At 34.8% G+C, this 20,112-nt stretch overlaps 1 protein-coding gene across 1 annotated transcript in view; it reads right to left on the bottom strand.

The window, feature by feature from the left end:
- The window catches only part of SMC4 (structural maintenance of chromosomes 4), a 34,472-nt gene that overhangs the window by 13,488 nt on the left and 872 nt on the right, over positions 1–20,112 (bottom strand). Inside the window, exons 3-13 of the mRNA XM_046658099.1 lie at positions 19,185–19,363; positions 18,494–18,685; positions 16,798–16,974; positions 9,885–10,049; positions 9,494–9,621; positions 8,874–9,014; positions 7,981–8,131; positions 6,449–6,613; positions 4,233–4,466; positions 2,555–2,740; positions 998–1,159 (exon numbers count right to left, since the gene is read on the bottom strand). Coding sequence (XP_046514055.1) covers positions 998–1,159; positions 2,555–2,740; positions 4,233–4,466; positions 6,449–6,613; positions 7,981–8,131; positions 8,874–9,014; positions 9,494–9,621; positions 9,885–10,049; positions 16,798–16,974; positions 18,494–18,685; positions 19,185–19,363 — 1,880 coding nt within the window. The remainder of the gene's footprint in view (positions 1–997; positions 1,160–2,554; positions 2,741–4,232; positions 4,467–6,448; positions 6,614–7,980; positions 8,132–8,873; positions 9,015–9,493; positions 9,622–9,884; positions 10,050–16,797; positions 16,975–18,493; positions 18,686–19,184; positions 19,364–20,112) is intronic.

Genomic DNA, 20,112 nt, shown 5'->3' with positions numbered 1-20,112 from the left:
CAAGAGAATTAAAAACATGTCTGCACAAAAACTTGTAAATGAATGTTCATAGCAGCATTTTCCATAATAGCCAAGGCAAGAGACAACCCAAATGCCCATCAACTGACAGATGGATAAAGAAAATGTGGTACAGCGATACAATGGAATTACAAATTTGGCAATAAAAAGGAATGAAGTGCTACAACATAGATGAACTTTGAAAACCTGCTATGTGAAAGCAGCCATACACAAAAGGTTGCATATTACATGATTCCATTTCTATAACATGTCCAGAATAGATAAATCTAGAGAGACAGAAAGTAGATTAGAGGTTGCTTGAGCAGGGGGTTGGGGGGTAGGGTACGGGTAGTGACTGCTAATGTGTTTGAGGTCTCTGGGGTGATGAAAATATTCTGAAATTAAGGCAGTGGTCATGGTTGAACAACCATGCGAATACACTAAAACTCACTGAACTGCATATCTTAAAATGGGGAATTTTATGGTATGTGAATTCTATCTCAATAAAGGTTTTATCATTTTCTGAGGAAGATTAGCTCTGAGCTAACATCTGCTGCCAATCCTCTTCTTCTTGCTGAGGAAGACTGGCCCTGAGCTAACATCCTGCCCATCTTCCCCTACTTTACATGTGGGATGCCTGCCACAGTGTGGCTTGACAAGCGGTGCACAGGTCTGCACCCGGGATCTGAACCAGCGAACCCCAGGCTGCTGAAGTGGAACATGTGAACGTAAATGCTGTGCCACTGGGCTGGCCCCCTTATCATTTTTTAGAAGCAGTTATTGATGATGCAAGTTAGAAATGTAAACTATGAGTCACTCTAACATTGGAATGTATGTTCCTTTAGAAGGGGCATTAGAAAATGTTTTTTCACAACCACATAACCCGAGAGCCTAAACTAATCCTCAAAACCTATCAGGTGTTCACTGAATAACTATGAAAAAAAGCTAGGATTCAATCAAAAAACAGTTGGTATTTAAAAATTAAATTATGAATACCCACCTTATCCAAACCTATAAAGGTTGCAACTCCGATATTTTGTCTTTTAAGGAAGTTTACACATTCTTGGGCTGTATCAATAGACTCAACAACAATGTAGTCTAATGCATGACAACAGGATGAAATAGCAACATCGTATTTTTCATCAATTGCTCCTAAGTCCCCCTAATAATTAAGAGGAGGGGGAAAACCAACAGAAAATGAGCAAGGAATTAGGCACAGGATCATTTCATTACTATTCATATAGATTTTTTTCAAGCTACTTTTACTTGAAAAACTATACTTACACATAATTTTAAAAAGTACAAGGGTACATAATGAAAAATCTAAGTAATCTAAGTGTTCCTCTCATTTAACCTTCCCCTTCTTTTTGCTGAGGATGATTCACCCTGGGCTAACATCCACTGACAATCTTCTTTTTCTATGCGAGCCACTGCCACAGCATGGCCACAGACATAGGAGTGGTGTAGGTCTGTGCTCAGGAACTGAATCCAGGCTGCCAAAGCAGAGCACACTGAACTTAACCACGGGGCTGGCCCTCAACCTTCCCCTTTTGCAGAGACAATCACTACTGAAGTTTTTAATCTACCTTTTAAAAGTTTTTGGATATGCAGTGTTTGAATTTTTAATGAGAGCACAAAATGAGAACTGTTTTCACAGTATGAGAACATATAAAGATTTGAAGCCTAAAAGTACTATAAGCAAAACAACAAATAAAACTTTGATAAATTAGCTATCAAGCAGCATTCACTGACTAGCTTTAGTTTTCCTTGAGAGCAAATGTTTAGGATCAAATTGTGTATCAAGAAAATAAGGTGGAAGTGTCTTGACAAACATGGGAGCAACTATGCTGGGTAATTTCCAGCTGCCCTTCTGAATCCCTCTCTTCTGCTCCCTTCTCAGGAAGGCCGACTCAAGGACCACATCAAACGGTTCCTCTGGCTCTCTAGCTTCTGCCAATGTGAGGCATCAGTTAGAGATGGCACGGTAGTTGAGAAATGGGGTTAAATATTTATTTTCCCTGTTTCCTCGAGGCTACCCTCTAGCCATGGCCACATCTAAATTCCCTCTTTAGGCTCAGGAGCAGTAATGGTCTCCATCATTGCTAGCCTTAGGTTTCTACATTATCCCTTTTTGACTTCCCTAAACTCTAGCTATAACCTTCAATATGTTATAAAACCCAGAATATACTTTATCAAATTCTTGTTTTCTAAAAAAAAGAGAAACTAGATTTCTAAGTTTGTTTGTCACTATTAGAGTTAGTTTTTCTTCTTGGTATTAAAATGATTATAATTAAAAAAACTATAATGTACAACTGAAATCTCACAAGGTTGTAATCTATCATAACATTAAAAAAAAACTAAAAAAAAAAAACCCCAAAAAACTATAATGAGAGAATCCATACCACAAAAAATTTTATCATGCCTAAGAGCAAAATGGTTAAAAATGAATGTTCTTTAAAGTACAGTGACACTCACACAGTTATTTAAATCAAGGTAAGAAAATTATTTACAAAGTTTTTGAGAAAAATGTAGTCATTTCCAAATAAATCTACTTTACCAATCTTCCATATATTCCTGGAATCCTGCCAGATTTTTTTTCTTGAATTATTGCATCAAGGACTTTCCCCCTACTTCGATTCACTGCTAAGGAACTCTTTGCTTCTTCAACTTTTTGGAAAAGATCACGAACCAAACTTTTAAAATTTGTTTCTTCCTTTGTAAGTTTTTGAAGTTCCTTTTCTTTCTGAAAGTGAAATGTTCAGAAAATGAATCACAGAAGCAATATGCCCAATCACAGCACAGAATTAGTTGTAATGCCTCAAAAAAGAAGGAAAAGACCAACAATAAACACTTGAACCAGCACTAAGCTGCCATGTTGCAACTGCTGATTTGATTTTGCAAAATATGGATGAGTTTTCTATTTCAAAGGGGACATAAACTATTTGGGTGAATAATAAGGAACGTAAGTGCAGTATGGTTCTAGGAGTAGCACATTGATTGCTAGGGCATGTGGAGCTGGGGCTGTGAGAATCCCAGTTTGGCACTTACATGGTGATGCATGAGTGTGTCCTAATTCTTAAGTTCTGCACTAATTAACAACAGACCTGGGTATAGGACTCTAGATATGGGTGACTGGGCAGGACTATGGTTATATTGTGCTTTGCTTTCTAAATAATAAAGGAAACATTTATTATGTTATTATATACAATATATATTATTATACCTAATTAACGGGGCAAAAAACCAAAGAAAGCACAGCTCTGAAATAAAGGGGAGGAGCATGATGAATGAACAGTACTATTGCTACACAAAAATGCCAAGTGGTCAACGAGAGAAGAACCACACACATCGACACAAAAAAATGTAAAACTCTCAGTTTCCCAATCTCCATGTTAGAGCAGCCATTTTTTCCTGACATTCTTCCTCATCTCCTGGCTTTAAAATTATTACCTCTATTACCAGTCATACTGGTGTAACGTAAAAGCTGAAGTTACAGATAATGATTTACCCAAAAACAAACAGAATTACCAGGAAGATGGAAGTGGTCACTGTATATAACTTAAGTTTACATTTAAATTCTACATGGTCATGCAATTCCCTGACAACCAAATAGTGTGCATTTACTAAAATGAAAGACTTTATTTTCAGTATAATTTCTCTTCAAACAGCATTTTCTATTGCCATCTTGCCTAGTGAGGCTTTAGAGATTCAAGTTATGAAACTCCTCAGATATCTAATTCATTCAAGGATAGGAGGGGCAGCGATGAGCTAAACTAGTTATCTTGATTAGTTTATAAACAGTTTGTAGTCCCAACAAAGAAACTGTATCCATAAATTCAAAAGCAGAAAAAACACACCAAGATAGCTGGTTTGCATATTCATTCATACATATATGTTTTTCATTTACCCTTATATAAGTTGTCTACTCTCTAGATTTAGGGAAACACAAATTTTCTTTTGTTAAAAATTATTTCCATGGGAAATAACGGTGGTGGTGGCAGTGGTCTTTGTTGTTCAACGCTTCTGGGGAGAACACTGTTAGTTTCTTGAAAGTCTCAGTTCATATCTGATGGAATAATGAAATACCGACCCTATGCTTTTGGGGAAGATTACAGTAAATGAAAAAAAAAATCCCTATATGCCAATCACTTAAGATGTTGAGATTAAAAGAAAAAAAAATATAAAACTAGGGTTGATAAACAACGTTCAGATGAAATACAGTAACAAAGATATACCTCCTTCAATTCGTGTTCAGTGTGAGGGAGTGTTGCTTCTATATCTCCAATTGCAGCTTTCCTTTCTTTGAGAGTCTCAGAAGCTGCAAGTAGAGCTTCCTTGGCCTTACTTAATTGAGACACTGCAGTATTATGACGACTGAGATAGATATCGAGTTCTGATTGGGCTACATCCATCTTTGAACGTGCTTCGTTTACTGATTTGCTGAAACCCATAAGTTCTTTCTCCAGACTCTGTTAAAAGATGACAGACCCCATTAAATGCGAAATAATTGTGTTTTCAAACCTAGACTGAAATGGAAACCATACATTTTGAATTCAACTTCAGAGATCGTACAAGCCTAACACACATAAATAAATAATTCTTACAAGTGGAATAGACTAATAGTTTTTGCCTCGTGGCCAATGTTCACTGTACATAAAGTCTTTTCCTAACTGATTTCATAAGAGCTTAATAAAGCAGACAATAGTATGCTCATTTTAGAGACTAAAACACACAAAAAAGGAATGGTTGAAAGAGAACAAAAACTTGGGTCTAAACTCTAGATTCTATGGTTGTTCCACATTATCTTACCAGAAATAGTGGGGTATAAGGACTATTCAGCAGAAAGGTTCCTCAAGTATATTTATGTTGAAAATCTTTTTATGTTGAAAAAGTTTTAGAGGTAAGGCCAGGTAATCCTCAACACTAGTCATGATCTGAAAGTAGAAACTTTGGGCTATATAATTGACTGTGTAGAAAGGATCTATTTATTAGAATAATGGCATAAGAAAGGCCCTTACAAAAGCCCAGCCCTTTCATTTTACACACAAGGGAACAGGCCCAGGAATATTAATCAGTTTAAATGTGTGATAGTGAATACCATGAACATTAACACACACGCACTGCTCACTATGTTCTAGGCACTATTCTGAATGTTTTGTACATCTTAATTCCTTAACATAACAATCCCATGAGGTAAATACCATCGTTATGCACATTTTGAGGAAACTGAGATCCAAGTTTAAATAACTTGCTCAAAAGTCATGCACTCACTTGTAAGTGGCAGAGCCTCTGTTTTTAGCTACTACACTATGTTGAGGAAAGAAGACATCTGGATGTGAGTCCCGGCTTTGTCATTAACACAGGATGCCAAGGCACACAGGCATACTCAATTTATGTTAGATGAACAAATGTGAAAATCTCCATCTATAAAGTATTTCGTCAAGAAAGTTACTATACTATCCATTGTCACTTTATCACATGGGCATCCTACTTACAAAGTTTTGTAGTGTGACATTAAGAACACGTCCATTTTCCAAAACAGAATCTATTACGTCTGTAACTTAAAAAAACAGAAGCCACTTTATTGAGGTATAACTAACATAGAAAGGCTGTACACAAGTCTGTAACTTATGTACCTAAGTCTTAAATAACCTAACTGATTTACGTTAAGTCAACTCAATTACTGTTATCTATTAAAATATATATTTAACATGCTCAGTGTTGTCAAAAAGGCTGTGGTGAGTATAAATAAAGATAGCTAAACTTCATGCTTATACTCTTATTGGGTAGATAAGACATATCAATGTGATAATGTCAGCTCTCGTTTTATTAATGAAGTGCTAAAATAATGTAATAGCTAACATTTATTAATTTTTTACTTTCTATGCACTTTACACAAATATATATACATTTTATTTTCACAGAGAGTCACATAATGGGTAATATTTCCTTCCCCATTTTGAGGAAGATGAGTGGGAGACATAATAACTTGCACAAGATCAGAGATAAGTGACAGACCTAGGATTTGAATCAAAAACTGACATAAGAGCCATGGTTTTAAACTATTACACAAGAGCTACAGAAGCAAAGGGAGATGTCAGCCTGTGGTTAGTGTGGTCCCAGGTTTTTAATAGGTGGTAACCAATTTAAGTTACCACGAAAATAATTTAGGCGATGATGAAAAAGTTTGATGATGAAATCAAGATGATTAACAAAGAATGGCATATATAACAAAGTATCTGACGTGTCCCATTTTCATTACCATTATAAATTCTCATTCAGTTACTTTTTAAAAAAATGGGACAGCAGAAAGCAAAGAAGGGGAATCTAACAAGGAATGTTGGGAATGTTCAAACTTCTTCTTCTAATAGTTCAGTTTCTACTATTACTACAGAAACAATCTTCAAGTTAAAAAAAGACACCAAAATAAACAACTCATAAAGAATCTTACTTCCTTTTCTTTTTGAAGTCCTTGTGTTTCCTGTTTAAGGCTGTCCATAACTTCCTTTAGTTTTTCTTCTTCTTTCTCTTTGTCCTTCTCAAGGGCATTGCTTCTAGCTGTCGATTCAGTTATGATATTCTCACTCTTGGCAGGTACACTTTTAAATTCTTCAACCTAAGATTATAAAACAACGTTACCGGACAATGTACCTTTAGGCTATCCAATACCATCAATATTTGACTTACTTAAAAGCATTTCTCGGCGTCTTCGCAGCTTTCTTCATAATCAGATTTGAACTAGGTGGCTTTAGTAAGTACTTTCTTAACCATTCACTGCAATTTCTAGAGTCTCTCAGTCTAATTCTATGATGTGTTGATACCTTAAGTAAACAAAATTCTCCCTGGCCGGGCATTAGGTCTTTATTCCTTCTGGTTCTAAGTTCAGCCTACAATGATCTTTCTTTACCTGTTAATACGCTCTGACTATACAGAATTTCCTAATTCCACATAATCTTATAAACTACCCATCATGGTATATTACAACTTACCACAAATTACCTTAATGCCCTCCAGCTTCCCTCAAATTCTAAGATCTTTCATGACTTTACCCTTCCAGAGTCACGATGTAGGCTAACATTTTATTCCATTTATACCTTCTGGTAACAATCACTTATCTACATTTGATGCCTAAAGGCTAATACCTCCAATAACAGTAACATTTGGCTTGGCCTGTCCAATTTAGGGGTTACTCTCAAATCCATGTTATTTTGTTTATTCTAATTATCTAGTACCACAGAAGTTCAACACTTCCTGAAATACTGTTCCTAAAACATTGATTCACATAAGGTTTGTTACCATACTGAGGAGAAAGTATTTTGTAAACAAATGATTTGGAAAATGCTCATAAGGTAAAGCAGAGCCTGTATTATAATTACCATGTAATTATAGGGTACAAAGCTTTTTTGGGGGGAGGTGATTTAGGTGTCATATCTACTGATATCTGATAGACCTAGGAATATAGTTTGAAAGGTCCCAAGTTAATTAGAGTCTCGCTTCTAGCAAATTAGACATTCTAGTCCAAATTTTATCTTTTTTAAACCTCAGAATAGCTATCAATCTCTTGCTGTAAATTATGAGCTTCCTCTTCCCTCATTTTTAAGGAGGAACTCCTGCTCCGATATGTTTAACTTGATTTTTGTAGGAGGCAGGTAATGTTTTTACAAGTCTATAATACATAACCAAAATATCTTTTTAAACCACTACCCTAGGAGAAAAGAAAATTTTATCACCAAGGTTGAATTAATTATTTAGTAAATGTTTTCCCAACGTGTATCATAGTAACATAAACTAAAACTCAAAGTCAATGGATGCAAGACGTCCCTGTGGAAAAAAATCAGGTTCGGAGACAAACTCTAACACTAACACTCAGAATCCCAACTCATCATCTTAGGCAATAATGGGCAAGAAAATCCATGAAAAATAATGAAAACTGGATCTGATATTCAGACATGATATTTTAAGAATTTTTTCCCTCAAACCTACCTTTTCTTTATCTTTTTGAAGTTGTTTCTCCAGTTTTTTGGCTTTACTTGTAGCATGTTTTAATTTTTCTCTAACTTGAACATCTTCCAAATCTAGTTGTGTAAATTTTTCTTTGTTCTCTTCAATAAATTTTGTAATTTTATTCAGTTTCCTAGCAAAGCAAGAAAACTTATCAGTCACTATTTTAGATATTCAGGTATTTTAAAGCCATATTACATACCCTGTCTGAGACACTTCTGTGAATGTGACCAACCTCTTATAAGGTATGATCTTAAAACTACCTATATCAAGCTGATCCTCCACTCACCCCCTATTTGAGGGAACTGTTAAAATGTGCGATTATGAGAGTTATTTCACCCTTCTAAGCTGGATAAGAAATACTACATTTTCCAGTGACTATAATATCTACGTACAGAAAAACTTTACCATAAAAATAAGTAAAACTCATTTTAAAGAAAAAGAAACTGCATAGGTAAGATATTGGTGTCACTGAATATTGACACAAAGAAAGGTCATGATGAAAATGTAAAAAAATCTATCTATTCTAACCCCAATTCTACATCAATTAGATCTGTGGATTGTTTATTCCTGACAAGTAACCTCCTCGGGTCAAATTCCTATTTCTGCTGAGACGTTTCGTGTTACTGTGTTCTGCCACTAGGGGGTAGCATCTTCCATTATTTTAAGACTTCAGTGGTGGGCACTCACTCTGTACCAATAATGAACTGGATGCAGGGCAATTAAATTTTTTGCTTGCAAAAGAAAACCATTTTATATGCTGGCAAATGTATGACACCCATGTGTGCTGGCAGTAAGTTTATGTATAGACAAACATACAGGTAATAAAATTAACTGAATCTAAATACTTTTAGTACTTTCCAAAAGAGTATTACTTCTCTATGTCTTTTACAGCTTTATTCTTAGCTTTCATTTCATTTGACAGTATATTGCTTTTCTCATTAATTTCTTTGGTATCTTCATGAATCTTTTCCTTTTGAGTTTCCATTTCAGCAATTCGTTTCTGCAGATCATAACTAGAGGGAGGAAAGAAAAGGGATTGGAGATCCTAAAATTCTACTTCTAAAATTATACAACTATTTCAGTAAAATCAGCTGTTTCTAAAGCATTCTTAACTGTAGTCAGTTTACAATTAATTACCTAGGGTTATTGAGAAGGCAAAAACCCTAACCCACGGTCAAGGCTAGAATTAGGAACAAAATAGGTTCCATATTAACAAAATTAGATTTGCTATTACATACGTTAAAAAGAACGTATATGTAAACTATTAAGTACAGTAACAAATACTTGTGAACCCACCTCCCAACTTAAAGTAGGATACTTGAAAGTCAACTTCAATACTATGGCAAAAAACCCTAATTCAATGAATTCAACACTTAAAACAAATTTTAGAATTTTTTTCACCTCAGTCTTTACATTTCTCTAATATAGGAAAAGAGAATGGCTTTGATAATGTCAGAAACGAATACAAAAATTGATAAACTAAGGTACTTACATGTAATATTGACAAACATGATTCTTTTTTCTAAATATATCATTTTCCAAGGTAAGAAATTCAATGGCTATGTTTTTCTCTCCTTCTAAGGCGTCCTTTTCCTTTTCCACCATCTTAACTCTGTTTAACTACAAAAATTAAGCGTATCGATTGTTCAAATACACATCTTATGTACAATCTGAATTTAAAATATGCCAGACAAAAACGTATAAACTATACTAATAAAACAATCCTCACCTTAAATGTCAATAAGAAAAATATAAATTTAAATCTAAAACAGTGAACATTTGTCAGTAATAATTATGATCTATTATAACAAATATTTGACTAAGTAAAATTTGTTAATCATTAAAATATTCTGATTTACAACAAAAGTCTACAGAAGATTCACCTTCTCTCCTCTGTGTTCATTTAATATTTCAACTCTCCGACATAAGACTTTAATAGGTTCATTTAGCCGTCCACAACCAATTATATCTTCTAAATATTCAAGCATACCCTCATCGTGTTCCGTCTGGCCTTTTGGTTTCATCATAGCGATTTGTTCAACTTCACCCTTTAAAAAAATCATATTTCACACTCATTGTGTATGTTTAGCTACATCAATCTTAAGTGAGAATCAGGAACAGTCAATTAACAAACTCAATAGTAATGAATAACTAAATAATGCAAATCAGAAGTTTAAAGAGTTTAAATAAGATACAAATAAAAATGTTCTCTCCACTGATATTCTTCTTAGAGTTTTAATTTTACTTAAGGGAGTAAGAAATGTATATTTATGCTTCCTTACATAAACTCTTATAAAATTATAATATACACCCACATATACATACAGAGCCAAAGGAAGATTCCTCACCTAGAATGTTCAACGTAACAAATTCAATAAATGAATATTCAATGCAAATAAAACTATTAACTTTTTATTAACTATCCTATTAAGCAAAATTCAGTAAGGTATTCATGTAATCTACAATTCAATTATTGTGGCAACATTATCAACTGTTTATAATATAATTAGAGCTCCTGTTCTAAAACAAAGAATTTTCAAAAAGACTCTTCATGGTTAAACTGAATAGGAGTCCTGTTCCAAGGTGGTTAGTATTACTAAATTTTATCTTTAAACCTGGTGTCATGAATTCCTCGACAAGTGCTGCATTTCATAAGGATGTCTCAAACAATGTTCCAACTTTCTAAAAACAAGATCATTAAATGGAAAAGGAAATTGCCTATTTCTCATGGTAATAGTGGAAGAAATCCAACTGACTGAAAACTAAAGGTCCTGGTACATGACACTGGAAAACTTTTGTTTGCAATCATCCATATTACAACTTTGAACTGCCAATTAAAATCTTAGATTAACGTTATATGTATTTACGCAATTCATTCACAAAGAGAAAAGAAGAAAAAATCCACAATCAGTAACCTTCCAGGCTGACTGCCAGGCAGCCATTTAGTTTGATGCAGCAAGCTTTGTGTGAACATGCTCAGGCAAAACGCTGCTACTTTACTTCACGGAAGCAGCTGGTTTGCACACCACACCGTCACAACAGAAGAAAAGGAACAGGCAAGTAGGAAAAACACACCCTTTCGTTTCAGCAAAATAGCAAAGATTAAAAAAAAAAAGAAAAAATTGTGCATTATAAAGAGCATATTACTCTTTCTCAATTTAAATATTTAAAATATTTCTTTATGAACAAACCTTATAAATTTGGAGTAAAATTTGCTAATGACAAAATGTCATACCTACCAAAAAGGCTCAACATAATTATAAAAAGGAAAAAATTTAAAGATAAAACAAGATAGGATACAACAGCTCATTTTTAATCCACATATCGAAAGGCATAATTTTTAATAGTTTTATACATTATCATCACTTTTCTGTACTCTGACAACACAAAAGCACATGATTATCAAAAACAAACTGAAATGGTATCTAAATAGCCTGTCATTTTCTCTGCAACCTTTAGTATGGATAAATTAGTATTCTGACTAAATTAGTGTTTAAAATATGTAGATATTTACTTATATAAAGTATTTTGTTTTGCTTTCAATTATCAGTTCTTTCTAAATGTGTGTAGCAACGGTTTAAGTTTTAGACAGGATCTAAACCTGAAACGACGCCCAAAGCTTTGGATTACAACAGGACAAACTCTAGTCAGTGAAGAAGCCAAGAGTCTTATTCAAAGTTTCTATCTAGGCAGGGTTTATCCACCAAGGACACTACTGACATTTTGGGCTGGATATTAGGGAGCTCTGCTGGGCATAAGATTTTAATAGCATCTCTAATCTCTACCCACTAGATGTCCCCTTCCCCCAGCTATAACAACTCAAACTGTCTCCAAACAATGCTAAATGTCCTGGGAGTGGGGTTGCAAAATTACCCCCAAGTGAGAACCACTAATCTAAAGGTTGTTTACATCTTGTGGGTTAGTGTTTACAATCCAAATAACATAAAATACAGTGCCCTGACACTTGATGTTCTAATACACTACCTAGTTCAATTTGAATATCTGAAAACCTATTTTAAGATAAACAAAAACTATGCCAAGAGAACTTACATATCTGAATCAAATGGTCATAAGGTACTATTTTTGGATAACCAAAAGGTGGGATTCACTGTAACAGTTTACACTGATAAAAATATTCATAAAGGCAGGACACTTTTCCTGTCCAAATTACTTACTGAAGAGGTGGAATACCGCTATTAGGAGACTGCCTAGCTTTGGGTAAAGCATAATGGTTGCCTGTTTTTGGTTACTTGTTCCTTCCTCCTCAATTCAAATGAAGGATACACAGCTATGATTTCTTTTCACTCTAACAAGGTTGCCTAGTTGAAAATAAGAATGTTAAAGACAAGGACAGTTATGAATCAAATAAGCTCCACCTTAAATCTCATATAACACTCGGATTTAGACTGTTATCTTATACGGCCTTCCTTTTGTTTGTTTTAAACCAGTTATTATCAGACTAGCACTACTGACTCAACTGGCTATGAGAACACTTAGGCATCTCCTTGACTATCAGGATTGCTGGGGTACTCCAATGACAACCTGGGACCTTTCCTGTGACTGTTCCTTGATGTCCCTTGCCAGCCTACTATTTGCTTTCTTCCTTCTTTTTTCATTTTGTGCCATTTCATACATAATCCGTGGATCGACAGTCTGTGCCTAGAGGACCACTTATTTTTCAGAAAACTTACGCATCCCATGTGAAATTTCTTACAGTTTTTAATTTAGGGCAATAAGCTCAATAAATTTCAGAAGCAATTTTAAAGCATCAATCTGAATTTAAAGTCACCCTTCCATATCAAGGCTCCAAATCCCATACGGTGGTAGTATGATGACACACAAAAAAAGTTTCAAGTTGCTATAATGCTAGCATCTGAAACTTGCAAAGTTTTATAGGCCTCCACACTGTTATCTCTAGTTTAAGTATACGAAACAACTACAGTATTTTTTTCAGTTATTTACTACAGACTTCCTATATTTTAAATTTGGTCATACTATATCAGAGACATTAAGCAACTGTGGAAAATATCAACTATGGTTGTTAAGAGTAACATAAAAAAACATACCTCAAGAGAATATTTATAACACCAAGGGCTTAAATCTTAACTTACTGAAGTGGGCGGCAAACCAGGATATTGTGATTCAGTTATACCATTCTTTGATAATCTAATTTATAGGAATACAGCTTGAAAATCTAAGAGAAATGAATAGGTATGATGTTCTCTACTCTCTTTCAAATGGAATCCAAATTTTAGCAAGCATGAACTGTAGGAAACTCAAGTACATAGCTATAATAAAACTTTTTTCCCAAATAAGGCCCAAAAGATTTTTAAGATAAATATGGGTGTTTGCACCAAAATTAAATGGCTTAGAATTACTGGGCTTTGAATTTTTATTTTACCTTGATAATTTTTCTATTTTTCCATCTTTCACTGCCCTGGAAATTATTGTTGTTTATCTTCTAGGATATTCTAATTTGCTCTTTGTGAGCTACCAGAGGCCAAGAAACCAAATGACCAATAAAGGTTAGTATCTAAAGTAAGTACATAAACAGAAAGGATAATGCTTTAGCGACTGGACTGTGTGGTATTTATTCTGGCTACTTAGGGGCAGCTTCCTGTTTTCTTTCATAGTTGAGGCTGTTGAACAAGACACTTTTGCATAACTGAGGTATTATTGATAAAGCTAAAAATTTCTTTTGATATAGCACAGACTTATTTCTACATGCTAAAAGACTAGAACCCAAATACTTTGGATGCCATGCCAGGCTTAGGAGAAGTATACTGAAAAGAAAAAGGAAGAGATGAATAGGTAAACAACTCAGACTAAGGCTAATCCAATCTCCACATAACTCAACACTAAGAAAAAATCTTAGTTCTTGTTTTAAATTTTCACTTAGATTTTGTAATATGAAGACAGAAAGCATATGAAGTTGAAAACTTTGACAAAACTAAAATTGCATTAATAGTTGTAGCTTTTTAGGAGTTTATAAAAACACTTGTGAGTAGCAACAGTAATGCAACTTTGAATTATAAAGAAAATTAAGGTTATCATTCTTCCAACCTTGAATGGAGCACATGCACCAAAACCAATTAATTTACAAGTCACAGTTACCATGAAATGCTACACAGAGCTATTAAAACTCTACCTATGTGCACCAGTAGTCATTGCAATAGGACAAAGGCTCCCAAATAAGGTATATATAAACGGGGAAATGTAGAAAGATGGAAAGTACAGTGAACAATTTAATCTAACACTTTTTGAAGACATGCATAATTGCCTCTAAGGACAAGAAACAGGGTTTAGCTATCTTTGTATCATTTACAGCACCCTAGCATAGTGCCTCATTAGGTACATTTGAACGGTTAACCAATAAAATCTTAAATGAAATAAAATACTAGAAATGCCTACCTGAAGAAACTGCTAAACCGATATAAACACTAAAAAACTTACTCTACGGACTTCAAAAATTTACTGTTTTAATCTTAAAAATAAATTTTACTTTAATTAGATTACTTAAGCTGTTAATCACTACCACTGGCCAGTCTATACATTTTATTCCAAGTAATCACTTATGTCTTAGATGGTTACATTATGATGTTTCCATGTTCCCAGCTTTCCAAACCAGTTAGTTTTTAAAATAAGAGTTATTTGATGGGTGAGAAGGTAATAAAAACTGTATTCTTACTCACCTTCAAATGTTTTAAAACTCTAGTGCAGGAGTCTAAGATTTTGATAAGGAACTAAATAAAAATCCATACAAACCACTGCCACTTTCCCTCAAACTTTTAAACAGGGTGTCATTAGTTCTACCTAGTCCTATTTCTGTTTCTTCTTCCTAACAGGTAAGGTCCTAAGGTTCTTATCTGTAAATCATCAGTAAATTTAAGCAAATGGAATTGAATCTGTTAACTTGAAAGTTTACCTTGGTATTAAAAATGTTTCAAACAATTTAAGTGTTAAGATGACATAAAAAGGTTGAGATTATTATGAGGACAAATGGCTTAAGCATCCTAGGTACTTCAGAAGCACATGTTTAATATAAAGTCGACAATTTAAAAATTATTCTTATTTACTTCTTTGGAAAGTTGTTATTTATTTAGCTTCCTTTATTACTGAATTATAAAAATTTAGTATTATAGAAGGAGATAACTTGTTATCCATAATTAATCAAACCCCAGAATATGAAAGTCATAAAAGTTAAATTAAAAAAAAAAACTCCAGGGGCTGGCCCCGTGGCCGAGTGGTTAAGTTTGCGTGCTCCGCTGCAGGCGGCCCAGTGTTTCGTTAGTTCGAATCCTGGGCGCGGACATGGCACTGCTCATCAGACCACGCTGTGGCAGCGTCCCACATGCCACAACTAGAAGAACCCACAACGAAGAATACACAACTATGTACCGGGGGGCTTTGGGGAGAAAAAGGAAAAAATAAAATCTTAAAAAAAAAAAACAAACTCCAAAACACACAAAGCTTTAATTCGACATTTATGTAAATATAAATCTTGTTTAGAAATATATCTGCAGCTAACTTCCCAACATTCATTTTCAAATGAGTTTGGCTTATATAAGCATCACAAATACTGTGCTTGATAACAAAGGATATTAATATAAGTTATTCTAGAATGATATTGATTTACTTTGTACATATACTATGTCTATGTCTAAAAGTAATACTTTCTTTATAAAGAACAGTTGAAAAAATAAAGACTATAATGGAAATAGGGACTAACATTTTATAAGTTTGTTCCTGGGAACACTCAGTCACCCTAAGGAAACTTTTGTTATCCAATCAAAATCCCCAACTTAGTTTAAAATCAGCAGCACAAGACAATAAAAAATATTAGCAGCCATTTCTACATCACAATATAGTTTTGCTTTTATTATTATGTTCTTGGTGATTTTGGATAGGACATGGGAAAAGAAGAAAGCCTCAAATCAAAAAGGAATTTTAATATGTCTGACAAAGCCATGGTTTGGACTAAAAACCTTTTTGAAAATAAGATACAGAGAAGATAAGGATTTTTCTTACCAAGCAACACTGGTAGAATACAACTTCATTCAAATAAAGAATGTATGGTTTCTAATAAAAATCAACTTAATACCAGGTACTTAATTTTATACCCCTTTAAAAATACTAAGAATTGTGAAGTATTCATTCATACTTAAGAATGAAATAGAGTTACTTTCTCATCTTCCAGTAGTAGTCGAAGTAGGCCATTCTAACCAAAACGAAAACCAGCTTGAGTAAGCTTTTAGTTAACCACTCTAAGCATTAAAACAAGATTAAATTAGTTAGGTGCTCAGGTAAATTTGTCCAACATCAAACATACAGAATTTTTTTGCTACATAATATTAGCAGAGATAATAACAGAAGTAAAGGAAAAAGACTAATAAAAGATAATGAATTTCATTTAAAATGTTATCTTAAAGGGAAATACAAACATCATAAATAGTTGCTGTATCCCTGCCACGCTAAAGCAGCACAATAATATTGGTGTTTAATATTTATTTCACTACGCCAATATTTACGTGCTGCTAGAGCGGAACAAGTATGTCAGTCCATCCAAACATAAAATGATCATCTCATGACGAAATTATAGTTTTGAATGCATTTCCTTAAATTTCTAGAGCAGCAAATAATGATTCGCATCTTGACTGTAGTATGTAAACCATGATGTGCTGCTACAGTACTTTAAGGCCTCAAAAATACAAAATTCCTCCAACAGGGGAAACCTCCCTAAACTTTATTGAAAAAAAGCAACAATAAGAGATCCTCTGAAGTCTTTAATAAACTTACCTGTAAGATTAAAAATCTATTGTGGTCCAAGTCAATTCCATGGCTTCGAAGAAGATTTCCAACATCCTTAAATGTCTTTTTCTTCCCACTTATGTGATAGACTGAAGTATTATCTCTGTAGGCCGTTCTGGATACATAGAAGTTACTGTCAGGAATGACTTCATAATCATCCCCTTCCTGTTTTGAGGAAAAACAAAACCAGAAAACAACTGTTGGTATTAAGTCGTAGGTCTGCTCCAAATTTCACTCACTTCATATTGAAGCTAATTCTATAGTCTAAAAACTTCAATTGAACATGCATATAAACTGGCAAACCTCAGAAGTACCTTCTTAACAAAGAATAGATACTTTTCTAAGTTGTTTGATCCCTTTCCTCATAGATGACAAAACTAAAAAGCCAAACCAAACAAATAAAAAAACCCCTAAAACAGAACACTCCACCTCCAAATAAGCCTAAAAATATATTAGACTGGGAAAGAGTTGATGAAGGGGGACAAGAATTCGACCATATCCAAAACAAACTCACCCAAATTAAACCATGTTGACACAATAAATTACCAGTCCATTTATAAAAGCTGCAAGAGATGATTCAAGGAACAAGGAAGGTAATAATGGGCTGATATGCCCCCCTTCCCTCCGATAAAGAGTATGCCATTAATTGAAGGTAAAAAAAATGGCAAATTAATTGACAAATACATTCCCCCATTTTTCAAATCAAACAGGTTTTTAAAAAATGAAGTGCAAATCTACTTTAATATTAAAACTCGCCTTCCCTTAAAAGCTATGTCATTTTGAAATCATGACTTTTAAAATTTACAGGAATAAAATTAATAGGTAATGGAATCAAATCTGATTTACTAACAATCTATTTTCCAACCCAAAATGGACAACAAAACACTAAGAAACAATTAAAATAGATGCCACTGTGTATTTAATTAAAGTCTTTTATATTAAAAAAAAAAACTTTAAAAACAAAATCTAGAAGCCAAGTCACACCCCTGTTTCATTATGTAGTTAGCTTTCTATATTTTTAGGTTCCAGCCAGTCATTTCTGAACCATGAATTTCCAAGTTAATTATTAAACAGAAAAGGAAAAAACCTAATACCAACAGAATGGTGTAAATAATCTAAACAGACATTTTACCTATAATCGTCTCTTGTAGAAAACAAGCGTTAGCCTGACCCTTCCCCTTTTTTAAAAAATGTAGCTCAAACTGAAGCAAAGCTCTTTCATACCAGATACACACAACTACTAACAACGTTAAGTTTAACGTGAACTGAAATAATGTAGTAAAATTAGTCAACTGTTACGTTTTTAAGTTTAGGTAATTTATTTGAAAGCAATAAAAATCTAACTTTAAAACAAACCCAAAATTTACAGTAATGGATGCCTACTTAGTACTTAGGATACCAAAACTACTCAATGTTTTATTCCAAAAAGGTAAGCACTACTATGAGCTACTTATAATTCATTTCCCTGGCTAAAAATTTTAATATTTTAAGTTTAACAGTGGTCACCACCACGCCTCAGAAAGAAAATATGGTCACGGAGGTAATGAAATCAGTATCTGTTCTGCTTTAACCATATACTAATATTTGAAAGCCAATTTAAGCCAAAAATAATAAAACGCTCAATGTATTGAAATCCTTTGTGTTCCTTACTTGAAATTACAAATAACTAGTCCAAGTCCCTTACCTTATCAATTATCTTTTGAAAATGAACTTCTACAGTACAACTCTGAATATCCTTGTGTTCATCAGAATTGTGTATTAGCACTGAGAGTTTTTTAGATCTTATTTTTTGTGCCCGATAGCCAAACACAAAAAGCATAGAATCAATAACATTGGATTTCCCACTGCCATTTGGTCCAATAATACAGGAAAAGCGCTGCATAAAAACAACAGAAAAAAAATTAAAGTTAAAAAAGTCATACTAATACTACTGATTTTATTTTAATCTGCTCGATTTTTTTAACTTGCAGCAAAACTGCAATATTTAAGTTTTCATTGCTAGAGGAACACAACTTAAGCTTTCTTACATCATGTTCTCCTCTATCACAAGCTTCAACACCTTAAACAAGACTATATTCTAACCCAGACTTTCTACAAAATTCATTCTAACAGAGAAAATACGCTCTTCAAACAAAAAGCTCACCAATTTTGTTCAGCAAAGAACACTTCACAGCATAAAGAGGTACCAAAGATAACCAGATAAAAGCTAAATTCAGTTGTCGAAAGCATAGATAACATGCCGTGTGTGTGTGTGTGTGTGTGTGTGTGTGTGTGTGTGTGTATGTAGATTAGGATAAATACAATAGTCACAAAACTGGAACATCTTATGATAAAGACGCATTACCTTATAGTAGTCATTTCAAATGGTCAAATACCTTATGAAAAGGGCCCAGAATTTTTTCCCCAGCATAGGACTTGAAGTTCTGGTTTACAATATGAGTTATCATAAGCCGAGGAGCTCCAGCTTCATTGGTCATTGCTGGAGGCGGGGGAGGAGGGATGCTATTCAGAATCTCTTCTAAACTTCTATTATCAGCCTCCTCACTTGGAGTCTCTAAGTCAGGCAAAGGGAAAAAGCCTGCCATTAGTGCAATCAGTTCGGAGGACTACTGCCTGCTAACCTCTGGAGAGACGTTATTTAGGAACTTAGGAATCTCTAGTTCCCACTTACATTTAGTATCATCCTAAACTCACTGAGGATAAGAATCTTTCCGCTTGGTTTGACAAAAAAAGAAATTCTTCAAAGAAATGCCACCACTCACAAAATTCTATAGATATGTACCTCTCAGGAATCAAAACACTGCCTCATAAAGCGTCTCCGGGAAAACCACCACCTGACGCCCCGCTCCCGCCTAAACAGGAGGTTGAATCCAACTCTCTCCGTGTCTTTGAGCACCGGGAGCCCGAACTTGGGACACTCACGAGCACCAGCGACGCGGTCACAGGAGTTTCACAAAGTCATCCAACTCCTGGACTCACAAAAGCTACGTAGTTTCGAGTAAATTATCTTTGTAAACGCAGTTCAGAGCACGGAGGTGAGGTCAGGTCGCGCCGCGCCACCTCCCGCGACGGACAAGGCCACACACTCACCCGCGAAGCCGCTCACTCGCGCCCGTCCCCTCCAGCACCGCCGCCGCGACGCCGGCCCTCTCTGAAAACGGCCGAGTCGCCTCCCCGGGCCGCTCCCCGGGCCGACGCGCGCCCTTCCGACGCCGGCCCCGTTCCCCGGTCCCGGCCGCGCCCTGTCCCCGTTCCGCGGTCCCAGCCCCCGTCCCCCGGTCGCCGCCGCGCCCTGTCCCCGTC

The sequence above is a fragment of the Equus quagga genome, chromosome 4, assembly GCF_021613505.1.
Source record: "Equus quagga isolate Etosha38 chromosome 4, UCLA_HA_Equagga_1.0, whole genome shotgun sequence".
Taxonomy (NCBI): Eukaryota; Metazoa; Chordata; class Mammalia; order Perissodactyla; family Equidae; genus Equus; species Equus quagga.
The sequence above is the reverse complement of the archived record's forward strand: the minus strand, read 5'-3'. Positions and strand labels throughout refer to the sequence as shown.